The 13,685-nt window shown below is 39.3% G+C and overlaps 1 protein-coding gene across 1 annotated transcript in view; it reads right to left on the reverse strand.

Annotated features, from left to right (window-relative positions):
• Positions 1–221: 221 nt before the first annotated feature.
• col7a1 (collagen, type VII, alpha 1) overlaps positions 222–13,685 on the reverse strand; it is a 59,109-nt gene continuing 45,645 nt past the window's right edge. The window contains exons 99-119 of the mRNA XM_056388593.1: positions 13,135–13,170; positions 12,917–12,952; positions 12,559–12,615; positions 12,386–12,457; positions 11,814–11,849; positions 11,631–11,711; positions 10,988–11,023; positions 10,845–10,904; positions 10,604–10,729; positions 10,453–10,515; positions 8,478–8,540; positions 8,337–8,399; positions 8,043–8,159; positions 6,294–6,371; positions 5,709–5,762; positions 5,525–5,573; positions 3,445–3,519; positions 2,987–3,112; positions 2,318–2,433; positions 2,151–2,243; positions 222–1,116 (exon numbers count right to left, since the gene is read on the reverse strand). Of these exons, the coding sequence (XP_056244568.1) occupies positions 2,229–2,243; positions 2,318–2,433; positions 2,987–3,112; positions 3,445–3,519; positions 5,525–5,573; positions 5,709–5,762; positions 6,294–6,371; positions 8,043–8,159; positions 8,337–8,399; positions 8,478–8,540; positions 10,453–10,515; positions 10,604–10,729; positions 10,845–10,904; positions 10,988–11,023; positions 11,631–11,711; positions 11,814–11,849; positions 12,386–12,457; positions 12,559–12,615; positions 12,917–12,952; positions 13,135–13,170 (1,359 nt within the window). The 3' untranslated portion in view covers positions 222–1,116; positions 2,151–2,228. The remainder of the gene's footprint in view (positions 1,117–2,150; positions 2,244–2,317; positions 2,434–2,986; positions 3,113–3,444; positions 3,520–5,524; positions 5,574–5,708; positions 5,763–6,293; positions 6,372–8,042; positions 8,160–8,336; positions 8,400–8,477; positions 8,541–10,452; positions 10,516–10,603; positions 10,730–10,844; positions 10,905–10,987; positions 11,024–11,630; positions 11,712–11,813; positions 11,850–12,385; positions 12,458–12,558; positions 12,616–12,916; positions 12,953–13,134; positions 13,171–13,685) is intronic.

Below are 13,685 nucleotides of genomic sequence, written 5' to 3' on the forward strand. Positions count from 1 at the left end.
AACAGTTGTGAGACAGTTACACTTCTCTTATGTTGTTAGGTTTTCTGATCCACTATGCACACAGTCTTACGCCAATGAATTCATTTAGAGTCTTACTTGAATGTACTATGAGCCTCAGGTTGTTTTTTTTATCGGGAAACCTTGCTCTACTGCTGGTAGTTGAAAATGAATAAATTTACTCGTGTTATCTTTCAGTACAATTTTGAGGTAGTTGTGGTTTACTTGTGTTTCCATTTTGCTACTTAATATTATACAATAATACATTTCAATTGAAAATATGGTACATTTTATTTGGCAACTTTATTGACTAGTTACAACACTTTTCAAATTAAAATTTTGACAAAAAAATATAGAACCAGATTTCAAAATATGATGCGCTGTTATAGATTAAACTAACCAAAATGTATATGAAATATTTAAACAACTCAAGCAGTTTGATTGTGTCAACAGTTGTGGAAGGCCCCTTCCTGTTACAGTGTGACAATGAATATGTACACAAAGCAAAGTCCTTATAATAAGTGGTTTTCTGACTTTGGTGTGTGAAAGAACCTGACTGGCCTGAGTGAGGCGGAGTGAGCGAATCAGGCTATATCACCAGTCTTCAGTGCCCCACCTAACTAATGCCCTGGTTGCTGAATGGGAGCAAGCACCAATTGTAAAGTAACTCTGATACCATTCTTCAACTAATTTCCATACTGAAAACCTGAATATTAAAAAATACCAGTGCCAACATTATTATTCAGTCTAGGGGACGTTGTTGCAGTTTGCACAACGGCCTGTCTTTGTCCATCACCTGAGCCACTTCCATCAATTCATCTTTACATCCACAATCAGTCAGTGTGTTATGATCTTGTCCTTTCCACAGTGTGCATAATTTGTCAAAGCTGTCACACACAGCCTCTGCCAACACATGCAAGTCTACACCATGATAAGATGCTGACTGAGATAACTTTTCATATAAAGTCAAGTAGAGGGAGAGGAATGAGGTGTCCATGAAGCTGTGTGAGGCCTGCTGAATTGGATAGATGGAGTGAGTGTGTGTCCCACCAGGGCAAATCAACTGAGAGGGAGGAGGAGTCATGGCCAACAAGCAGAAAATCCTTTCAATAAAACCTGCTGATGAAATTAGAACATCTAGACCAGTCACACCCACGCACACACAAGCTCATACACTTGAAAGTTTCGTATCTCCTTATCATCTCCATTAACCCCTAAATTGAAATATTATGTAATAAATTTCCATGACTGGAGATATTCGACTCTTGTGTGCACATGAACATCAGATCTCATCAAGAAAGAGAAAGTCGACATTATTTAATTCAAACCAAGACCTAATCATTTAATTTTAGTCAATTAGGTTTGTCAAAACCCTGTTTTGAATTGTGTAGTTAAGTGTACACTAATGATTAATGACTTAAATGAGAGATTATACCTTTTTTTCCCTCAAACATTTGTTTTTTTTTAGAAATGCTTATTAAAATTTCCTACAATGCTACACAAACACACAAGCTTGCACCTTCAATCAACAGTATAAGAACAGCACCTTTTCTCAGGCTAAGATAAACATGCAGTCATGATACACAACTTCCCCCAAATAACAAAAACATTAGGTGCAAAACATTTTCAGAATATTTTGCTTGATTCTTCATACTTAATACAATTCATAGACCTACCTATATCCATAATAATAACCCAATATATTTCTGCTTGCATAGTTATTATTGGGTGGCGAGGTATGAGGAGTTATTTCCAGCATCTCAGGCTCTAAGAATAAAAGTTTCTGCATAGATAACATTTGATGACTTATAGTTAGAGCACTTTCAAGGCATGGGGTCATCGAGTTGGATTAAATCATTCGAGTTGCATTAGAAAAAATCTGCCTATTTCATAAAACTTCACATAAAACGTTTGTCAACTCCCAAGGTGCACTGCAGTAAGAAACCATCTAATCTAACAATTTAAAACTTGTGTATTGTGTGTGTTGCTAAGGGCTGAAGCCTAGTTGTATAAATAATTCAATTATTCTGCGCTGTTAACATGCAACCTGTTAATACATATAGCAGTTTAAATTTATTAATTTTTGGCTTCAGTATCAATTCTTTACTGAAGCTCTAATTTACACTTGAATCACTGTGGAGGCATTTTCTCACCAAACTGACTGAAGAGACATGATTTCTTACAATGTTGAAGCTGAAATATTGTTGTTGGCCACAATCATCATGCTGCCTTCAAGGGACGAGAACCTACACAACAGATCTTTTGTTAGAGTGCATACATTGAATATCTGACATAAACTAGAGTGTGTGTGATTAAGTACCTTCAGTCTCCCCAAGGCAGACCTCTTCGCAGGCCTGAGCCTGACTGTTATAGTACCAGCGCAGAGTGTAATGTCCACAGCTCCTCTCTTCCAGACCTGGCACAGGTCTGCTGGAGCTGCAGAACAGAAACACACAAAGAGTGTCCCCAACAGGGGACCCAAAACAAGCACTCATGACCACTGAGGTTAAAACTCAATCAAAACCAACCCGTTACTCAGTTATTTTACGTATTTTTTTTTATGAAAATGAAAACATTAGCAGTGATATCTTATTCTTTGTATGTTATTTTACTGGAAGCATATATGCCTCTAAATCAACAGAACAGCCGGCAGCCTGAGACATACAGAGAGGGCCAGACACCAGGAAGGCAGGAGGGCAGAATTAAACCTTTATAAATCCCAAATCAGGACGGTGGTTTACCTTCCCCCTTGACTCTTCTCTTGGACCTGACTGATCTGGACTTGACTGCTTTCAGAGGTGCAACTCTGACTGCTTTCTGAAAGTCGGCATTGGCTGCTTTGTTTGGTTCAACTTTTACTGTTTTCTCTGATTCCTCTTTGACTGCCTCATCATTTGTGAGACCGGACTGGCTTAGATAGTGCTCAGTGCATCAGAAAGTGTGGCTTTAATGCATGATAGCAATGGACACAGTATGAAACACACAGTACCGTCACTATGATTGGCAGAAGGAGTGAAGAAGAGCAGTTCATCCAATGGGTCGTCGTAGGCCTCGATGGAGTAAATGTGCTCGTAGTCTGGGTCATTGGTGTATACCACCATACGCACCTCATGGCCTGAAAGAAGAGCAGCACCACACAGGTCAGAGATGTCTCACCTTAGCCTGGCAGCCTCCAAGCTTCAGATAGAGGGAGGTCTCTCAACCACATTAACTCAACACAAAAGGCCCCTTATCAGCTACAGTACTGTCAGTCAAATAGAACCTACAGCATACCCTAATATTTGTATTTGTTTTTGATGTAGAGATATAGAATATGTGACACATCAGTCAGACACACAAAACAAACAAATGGAGTCCTCTGTTTTCTGATGAGAAAACCACCCAGTATTCAGAGGTCTCCACACATTGGCAGGCAGAGCAATGGACGGACACACTCACCCTCCTCACCTTTCAGGACCAGCTGCTGCTCCGGTGCACGCCGAACCCTGGCCTTAGGCCGTGACCGAGTGCCCGGGTCTGAATCTGAGAGAGCCAGATAGGACAAGGAGGAGTGAACATGGACAACAAGGGAGCAGAGACAGATTTTGGGGAGCAAGAGGGACCAGGTGATTGTTACACAGGAGGGAGGAAAAGGAGGACCAGAAAGGCAAAGTTAAAAAACTCGTTCCACGATTCCAACTTGCACATCAACTAAAAGGATTTACCAAGTTTTTGCAACACTGGTTAACATGAGGTATCTTCCAAAAACTGGTTATAATCCTTTAAGGACTCAAGTCACTGCTTGCATTGATTTGCTTGATTGATTGGTTAAAACATCTTAGAAAGTTCATCATTTTGAGGTTTTCATTAACATTAATTTACGTTAACATATTCCTTTGTTTTTTATCATGAATACATTTACTGTATCCAAAAGATCACTTTATTATTGAAACAACAACACTACTCATTAATATAGCTGCAAAGAGCAATGTGGGGGCTAGCAGCCCAGCAGGCCAGAATTGCCATGGAAACATGATGTCATTATGTCAAAGGCATGATTATAAGCACATAGTTGTCAGTTGATTAAAGATTGGCTGAGATATGGCTTGATTTCTTGTTTGGCAGCTTTCCCGCAAATTTTAATAGGCTGTTATGGTTGAATGCTTTCACTTTGGTGAGTCTTTGTCTGAACATCATCTGTGCCAACTTTGGTAAAGATTGGACAAAGGTTATCCAAGGAGCAGCATAAAAATCTTTCTAAAGCCATTCTGGTTCAAATCCAAAGAGGCAGCTACATCAATTATGACGACATGACAAGCTGCCTTTCTTGACTTTTGACAGTATTACCAGAAATTGTGTTTTTAAGGCAACCAGATCAATGATCATTAGCCAAAATGCATTTTTTACTTATTGCAGCACCCCATAGAGGCCAGTTGAGGTGAATGATTTTGGCATTCCCCGAAATGGGTAACCAAGACCTTCTATCAAGTTTGGTCTGGATACAAACAAGCTGAAATATGATCACACATCCCGTTTGGTGCGTTGCCGCAAGTGTTTCTATGGCTGTGATAAACAAGCGCTTACTAAAATTTTGTGTGATAACTTTTACGAGGCTTGGTCTGAATATCATCTGTTCCAATTTTAGTGAAGATTGTAACAGAAAAAAAAACACTTCCACATAAAATCCAATATGGTGGAAATTGATGACATAGCGTGCATTGAGCTTGGCTTGATTCCAGGAATTAAATGGTACCTTTTCTGAAAATTGAGAAAACAGTTCAAAAGTTACATAACTGAACGCACTTTCAACTTTGACCTGTTGGTGGCACTGGAGTGTTTGAGGCAGTCATGGAACTTTGTGAAAAGCATTGTATGAGTGTCCTCAGTCAGTGTGCTAAATTTTTACCATATGCTTCGATGGACTGCCATACACTAACATGACAGAAGAAGAAGTTTAAAAAAGAAGAAGAGTAGAAACACAATGGGTGCCTACGCAGCTTTGCTACTTGGCCACCAAAAACAACTCAGACTTGTGTTTACAGATTGAGACAAAAGTCAAATGAAACAACACAAAAAGGCAAAATTAGGAACACCACAAAAAATCCACACACAGTGGCAGATATTTCAGGCCAATTTTAAGATTGTGTTAAGATTATTCAAGAGTTATCTGAAAACGAAGCTGGACAAACATTTCACACTGTTATGTTATACAATTCAAACAAATGCCAACAACATGACTTATTGTACGTCATTATTGTGTGCATGAGTTTTAATGATCATACATCTTAACACAGCAGCATACAGTATGTGGTACAGTATCCTGCTGTGACTCATGCTAAATCACAGCCCTGCTGCAGTCGAATGGCTCACTCACCTCCACACGCTGAGCATAGACAGATGGACCGGAAGGAAGCAGAAAGAGAGGGAATAATAATGGTCATTTTAAAGAGTCACGGCAATACAGTAGTTCTCTACAGCTTTTTTGTATTACAACACTAAACTACATATTAACTATAAATTAACAATGCAGGCGGCATGAAAGACTTACCACAGTGCTTACTCATCTCTGAGTGAATGAAATCTCTGATCTCATCCTCCTGAATTCAAAATAAAGATGGAAACAAGACAAAACGCACTTAAAAACACGACCGAAATAACAACTCTGTATATGTGTTTGCCGTTTGGTGTCAGCGTCTTCAGATTGAGCCCTGCAGTAAGGATCAAGCACTGACCGTCATGCCTGGCTCTCCTCTGTCTCCCTTGGTTCCATCTGGGCCCATCTCTCCCTGCAACACAGACAGGTATTAGGACACACACAACCCACAGAGAGGCTTGCAGCACATTCATTCATTAGGCTGGGAGCAGGTGCAGCACGTGAACTAAATACAAAGTAAAAGTGAAAGGTTAAATCAGCAAAAGTATGTAGTAAGTCACTGTCTCTATCGGAATCAAGGTAAAAAAAAACTGAAAGAGAAAAAAAGTGATGAACCTGGCTGTGACGCACTTGTTATCCAGTGCTTTTAACTTTAAAAGTCACAATTGGGCATTGACCAAGTCCCATCCAGGTTCATTCCTTTTTTAGTCTCCCCTGGAAACATATCCATTGTGTTGTAGGATTGAATTTACAGTGCGTTTGTGTATTTGCACGTGTTGCGAGTTTTTGCAGTGCATGTATTGTCAAATTGATGAATATGTTTTCTGAATCTGCAGCATGTTTGTGTCTTTGCATGTGTTTTCTTAAGATGCAGTGCGTTGAGCTCTCAGAGCCATGGCAAGAGAACAACCAAAAGACAGAAGGATAAAGGTGTTATACTAACCTGCTCTCCTCTCTCTCCCGGGATACCTGGGATACCGCGTGGACCGACCAAGGAGGGACCAAATGGCCCTCTCTCTCCCTGACGAACAAACAAAACAAAATGATATACAACACATCTACAGTAGACACATGTAGCATAACACTTATACTACAAGTAAATAAAAAACTTAAAATAGTAAAATGTTGGGCACAAGGTTTTCACACAGCAACAATGTTCATTGCATACATAGTCAAACCTAGATAAAAGTATGTTACACTATTTCCATTGGAATCTTTCCTCCAAACACGTTGCAATGCATTGTCCGTATGCTGCTTCAGTCCACACACATAGTATCCAAATGTGATTTTATTATGATGCAGACATCAAGGCTACAGATAATACAAATTTCATACTGTCATAATGCAGTTCTGGTACATAAAGTATGACACTGATGTATTAAAAATATCAGTTATATGTATGAATAATTATTTTTTGCTACAAAGCACATCCAGTACACATAGTCCTTTGTAAACTGGGTAATGGGAATATTTGCACAGCCTGTACGTGGAGTATGCTGTAAATTTTACATTTTCTTTTATATCCGTATCCTGTATCATTGTATATTAACAGTTTTTATCTTATTTTATTTATTGCTCTTCCATACCACTGTATAAGTAGATCAGATGCTCTGCCTTCTCTCCATGCTCTACCAAAGTAAAATAATAGTTTCTGAAAATAATGGAACTAGGTTAAATCAACACCGTGTCTAAAAGAAGGTGCACTGATGAGAAAGACCCTGCTCACATGTCACCCACTTTTTTATTTACTTGATGATGAAGCAGAGAAGTCAGTCAAATGCAGGGCCCATCAAACTGTCAATCATCATGAAGCAATACACAGTAATCAAACAAAACTGCCAGTCAGGTGAAGAAGAAAGAGGAGAATAAACTAAGGAGAAAAACAAAAAGACTGTATTCTTTTCCTATCAGTCTTACATCATACTTTTATGTCAAAACTGTAAAAAAAACAAAAAACTTTTATCTTTGTTGCCATTTTACTGCTGAGAAACCTGACAGCTGCTATTTTGTGCACTCACTTAGTGACATTATTCATACTTTTGTCTAATCTTGCTTCTATTATACTGTATTTTTCTTTGCTAGAACACCATTAAATCTGTACACAGTCATAACTGACGCAGTATCCATTTGCTGGTGTAACAAGGCATTGTTGAAACTATGCTAGGGCTGCCCCTAATAGTTGACCAAATGCTAGTGGGTTATCTTGCTTTGGTTCTTATCTTGCTGGATCTATCAGCAGCCTTTGATATAGTGAATCACTGCAATCTTCCTGTCTGTACTCTCTGACATGGGCATCTTAGGCAAAGCGCTTTCTTGGTTTGAATTCTATCTCACTGGGCGCTCCTTCAGTGTACCATGGCAAGGACAAATGCCTTTATCCCATTCCCTCCCCATTGGAGTGCCTCAAGGATTAGTAGTGAGACACATTCTCTTTGCAATATAAACCACCTCCTTGGGTCCAATTATCAGCTAGTATAGCTTCTTATATTACTGCTATACACACATACCTGTTGATCCTGACTAAACTAATGGCTTGAACTAACAACTACCAGTCAACTAGGAAAATCTTTGGCCGGGGGCAGCCCTAGATGTCATTATATACTATCTTATCTTTCCTGAAATAGACCTCCATCCCCATTGATAAAACATGACCAAAGTACAGAATTATCCACCATCAAGTATGAATAACCACCTTCTGTCCCTGGATTCCCTCCGGGCCTTTAGTACTAGCTGGTCCCTGAGGGCCAGATGAGCCAGGGGACCCATCCACTCCTGGGGGACCGCAAGGACCAGGTACACCAGGCTGACTCTACATGAAACAGACACTGTTAATTACATATCTCAAGGTTTTGTGTGGTTTTGAAGATGAGTAAGTGATGCTGTGCTTTTGAAAGCAGATGCAGAATATGTAGTTTATAGTCTGATTATAAAGAGGTAACTTTTCGACCTGTATACGGTGCTAGACAAGTTAAAGTTAGAAACTCACCCTTTCACCTTTCTCTCCCTGAGCTCCTTTAAGTCCTGCAATCCCGTTAGAACCACGGGCACCCTACACAAAGAAAAGAAGTTAGATTTCACATTCAGAGACAGTTATTGTAGAAAGTTTTTTTTATAATACAGTACATACCTTGGGACCAACAAGCCCCTCTTTTCCAGGGGTCCCTGGAGCCCCAGGATGTCCGGCATTCCCCTGGAATACACAGAGAGCATATTTGAGGACAAACAATCTTTAAGAAACACACAAAGACATATATTTTTTCTAATTTTGTTTTTCTACAGATATAAGTCATACCTCTTATCCTTTTCTTCCAGCTTATTATTATTATTATTATCTCTCTCTCCCTCTTTCTCTGTCAATCTAATTGTTCAAGGCAGATGGCCGGCCACCCTGACCTTGGTTCTGCTCGAGGTTTCTGCCTCTTAAAAGGAAGGTTTTCCTTGCCACGATTTGCCAAATGCTTGCTCATGGTGGGAATTATTGTGTCTCAATAAGTAATATTATAAAGATATATAAAGAGTATGGTTTAGACCTCATCTATGTGAAAAGTGCCCTGAGATAACTTCTGTTGTGATTTGGTGCCATATAAATAAAAACTGAATTGACTGGTAGACCTGATCAACCATGAATATCAGCATTAATTCCTTTCATTTTACATACCACACAATATGACTCATAAAAGTCTGACTCATTTAATCTATTCATGTTTAACATCTAGTGAGTATATACAGGTGTGTGTGTGTGCACCTGTGGGGACACAAAGACAAGATGGCTGATTCAAAATGGTCACTTGGACCACACAGCCTACTTAAGAAAGACTATAAACAAGATGGCAATAAACACAGAAATTAGCCTAACCTAGTCAACATTAGCCAGTCCTTGGAGCAAAAGAGAAGTTCTTTCCAGTGTTCTGCTTGTAAAGTGCAGTGAGTTTGTGCGGCTGCCTGGTGGAGATAAGTCCTGTCTGGCTGTGTGGCATCTGTGGTGCTGAGGAGGTCGCTGGTTGCTCCTTTGTTCCTCTTACAGAGTTAGCTGTTCAATGCCAAGTCTGATTTGTAGCTCGTTGCTTGAGAAATTTATTGTTGTGCAGCAGTCCGTGTGAGCAGGCCTGCAGAGAAGAGGTTCCAGGTAGCAGCAGTGCTAACCTGATGCTGACAGCCTTGTTGCAACCATCAAGTAAATTCTTAACCTGTGGAAAACACTGACTCTCATTTGACTTAAGGATATATTAAGGCCATTTTTAGTGTTCATCATTTTATTCATGGTGTCTAGTAAAATAGATTTACATGCTTCAGTGTTTGAAAAATACATTATTTTTCTTAAACTCTACATCTTACACTGTAATCTATTGACCAAAAAATGTATTTTTTATTTTTTTCATCTCTGGACCCTTACAGACTAAAGGAACATAAATAATCTAGGAATGGACAGACAATCAGACTTCACAACTGCTTCAAAGGTAGGTAGGGAGTTGTCCCTGCTTCGACATCTTGCAGGTTTATGATGCTGGTGAATCTGAATTAATTATACTTTTGTGTCCGTGGTTACAGAAAAATGAACTGAATGGTTAAACTGTGGCTAATTTATCTGAACTAATGAGATATAGGATATCAATATTGACAAATATTTAGGCATTTATATCTTTGTGTGTGTTGCTACGCTGCTTCACACCAACGCAATCAGATCGCAGATTAAACATCCCCAATCCACAAGTAATAATCCATACTTCCAGGTTGTCAGCCCGAGTCTCTCGTTGGCCGATATAAAGTGTGAACTACCTCATCATTCAAAAATAACCACTACAGAAATTCAGCGTCAAACTGTGCACAAGTTTTGAAGCAGTCCTTGAAGTGCTGGGTTCAGAGAAAAATGTTTGGGACAGCGGAGGGAAGTTTGAAAAATTGACAAACTATGTAATCTGCCTAGGAGTGCCCGAACTATAAGAGAGCTCAAACCTTAAACCTAACTACTTATTCCAATTTAGAAAACTGTCATCAAACAACAATCAACCTACAGCAGGATCAAAAGTCAAGTCTAAATATAGTAACTCTTGGCTGAACCTAGCTACTTTTCATACTATAATAAAATCACAATTTAAACTCACTGATTTTCCAGGAGGACCAGGAGCTCCAACATTTCCTTCACGGCCTGCAACACCTTTGAGACCCTGAAAATGAAACTCACAAGTAGAAAATCACACCACACTGATTAAGGTTACAACCATACAGCACTGTGTGATCCCCGGCTCAACTGACCCTCTCCCCCTGTGGTCCTGGAGGTCCTGGTTGTCCAGTTTCTCCTCTCAGACCACGCTGCCCAATATCACCAGACTTCCCCTGTGGCCCTGGAGGACCAGCTGGACCATGAGGGCCTGGTTCCCCCTGAAATGCAGTCACAGTTAGTGTGGTTTACCAGACATGCTACAGATCAAAATTTAACTGATTACAGAGATAAATACATAAATCATCCACTGTTGCACCACACGCTTTTACTCACTTTTAAACCTTGAAGCCCAACCTCACCAGGAGGACCTGCCGGTCCGATGCCCTTATCTCCCTGCAACACACATTTTGACAAAACTGTCACATGGATTTTGTTGCATTTCAGGTAAATCAATAAAACACACAGCAAAAGCTCACCTTATCTCCTTTTGGCCCAGGAGATCCCTGTGCCCCCTGCATGAAAAACGAATAAGGGCGAGTGAAAGGATTTACTGTTTTTGGATTTTATTTTAAGACCCCAATAAAACATTATAGAATTTTTTTTTTTTTTTTTACACATTAATTACTGCTCTTTTATTAATATTACTAATAAAATGCAGATTATTCAATTTATCTAAATAGCAAGGCACATTTTACATGTCCCCCAAATATCAGTTTGGCATTCATTATCATGCTGGTGAAGGCATGTTCCATTAGTACTGGTGTGTACTGTCAGCGCCTCCGTTAAATCACAGCTAACATGCCTCATCAACCTCAAGGACGACAAATGGTCAAAACTCCAGCCTCAGAGGAGATTGGGCTCAATTACAGTTGACACTTTTAGATAGAAGGTGTAAAGACTTTAATCACACTTTGACTGAAAAATCGTTGATTAAGGTAAGATTAAATAATCAGACTGGCTTTATGTGACAGCCAAAAAATCCTAGTTTAAAATGCATAGTAAAAAGAAGAAAAAGGAAATATATTTACCTGTATTATTATACATTTACTTTACTTTTGTAGGAATTCTGAATAACAGAAATGTCATACCACTAGAACAGTTTAAGTGCGTTGTGAATACCTTGCTTCCTTTTATTCCTGTGATACCTATCTCTCCCTTCTCCCCCTTCTGCCCTGCCAGCCCATCTTTTCCTGGTGAACCCTGGAAGAAAAGACAAAAATCCTCCACTTCTGTACACTACAGGGGCACAACCACACAGAGAAAACAAAGAAGCTGTATTTGGATGGAAGTAAAATCACAGACCGATTCACCAGGTACTCCAGGTTGACCCACTTCTCCCTGTAGCAAGGAAAAAGAATTCCAATGATTATAGCAGTGAAATTATTCCCTGCACTGTCTTTGCTTTTAATTATGATAATGATTTAATCACAATAAAATGCAAAGTATCATTCGCCTTCTGTCCACCAGGGCCACTGATGTTATAATATCAATACAATGACATTTCATCAACGGTTTTGGTCATTGCAAAATCACAATATCTCCTAAATGTCATCTTTTCCTGCTTGCATTACAGTGTTAAATAGCCAATGAATGCCTCAGATTACTTGTCAGAAGACAATAAGTTTACTTTACTGTTTAACTCAATAAGATTACGCTTTAACTCAATTAAAGAAAAAATATTCACTATTTGCTATTTCAGATTTAAAGCTACTACATTATATGCTGGAAAATTTTACATTATTTTCAGACACTTTCTTCACCAAACAATTACTCAATTCCTCAGACAAATAATGAACATGTAACTGAAAAATTTAAATGATAAGTAGCAGCTCTAAAACTATCACATCTGTTCCAACAAGACCAAACTAATTTACCTGCTCCCCTGGAGGTCCCTCTTGACCCTTCACTCCTTTTTCTCCCTGAACACCTTGGGGCCCTCTGTCACCCTGGAACAGAAACCAAACATTTAAGAACAAGAATATATAAGTAGAACGTAAGTGGAGATTTTACTATATAAACAGTTTGGCACATCCAAGTGTTCACTGACTGTTTCTCCTTTGTTGCCCTTTTCTCCATTAGGCCCTCCAACCAGCACAGTGTCCCCCTGTGAGTGAAGGCACAGCTGTAAACATCTGGCTTCACCCCAAAGCCAAAACATCAACACACAATGTTTCACCATGTTGCCTTTTCTTAAGCTGTGTCACTTGTAGTATCACAGTTCATTTACATCGTGTGTAAACTGCCAACATAGCATTTCTTTCCTCCTCCATTTTTGTGTCATTGTCGTCTTATACACACACACACACACACACACACACACACACACACACACACACACACATATATAGAAAAAGAGAAAGACAGTGAGCAGTAGTGGAGCTTATTAGGTATTAAAATGCACACACCTTTTCTCCTTTGTCACCTTGCAGTCCAACATCTCCCTGAAAAAAAAAAAGATTGAAAGCAAAACATTTAATTCAGATGCTGCAACTAGCAGCTGCTCTAGGACCTACGCGGTGCCGCACCCCACGGCCTGTTCGATGACCATGTGTGGCCCATGTATTTGAAACAGAGCAACAATCACACATATAAACAGGAAAGGGAAAGAACTTGTAGTATTCACCTTCTCTCCCCGAGCACCACGACTCCCTGGGGGACCCTGGAAAACACACAGACACACACATGCTCCATTATATATGGCTCCACAATTAAAAAAAACAACAAAAAAAAAAAACTCCTAAGCTAGTTTTCCTTTGTCAAACAACAAAACTGAAATTACAACAATGTCATAACTCCCTAGTGTTTAAAAGGGCTATTTTTAAGTTTTACTATTGCTACACAGCCAATGTTAGCATAGCTGTTTACTTACTTTATTTACAGTAAAGTAAGTAAACAAGAAACATCGTGAGTTCAGTATCAAACTTTTTTTTACTCGCCAAGTACAGTCTCCAGCAGTTGTTCTTTTTTCTATTTTTATCACTTCCCTTCTTCTACTGAAGTTAGCATGCTAACCACAAGTCACTGGAGCGTCCAGTATGCCCTGAAGAAGTAGCATTCCTATTTGTATTGTAAACACAAAATTGGCTGAAGTTCTTGGCAAGGCTGGTAAGTAAGTAGCTGTCTATACTAATTTTGGCTATGTAGCAATAGCAAAACTTACAAATAGCTCCTTTA

Source organism: Seriola aureovittata, chromosome 2, assembly GCF_021018895.1.
Source record: "Seriola aureovittata isolate HTS-2021-v1 ecotype China chromosome 2, ASM2101889v1, whole genome shotgun sequence".
In the NCBI taxonomy this organism is placed as follows: Eukaryota; Metazoa; Chordata; class Actinopteri; order Carangiformes; family Carangidae; genus Seriola; species Seriola aureovittata.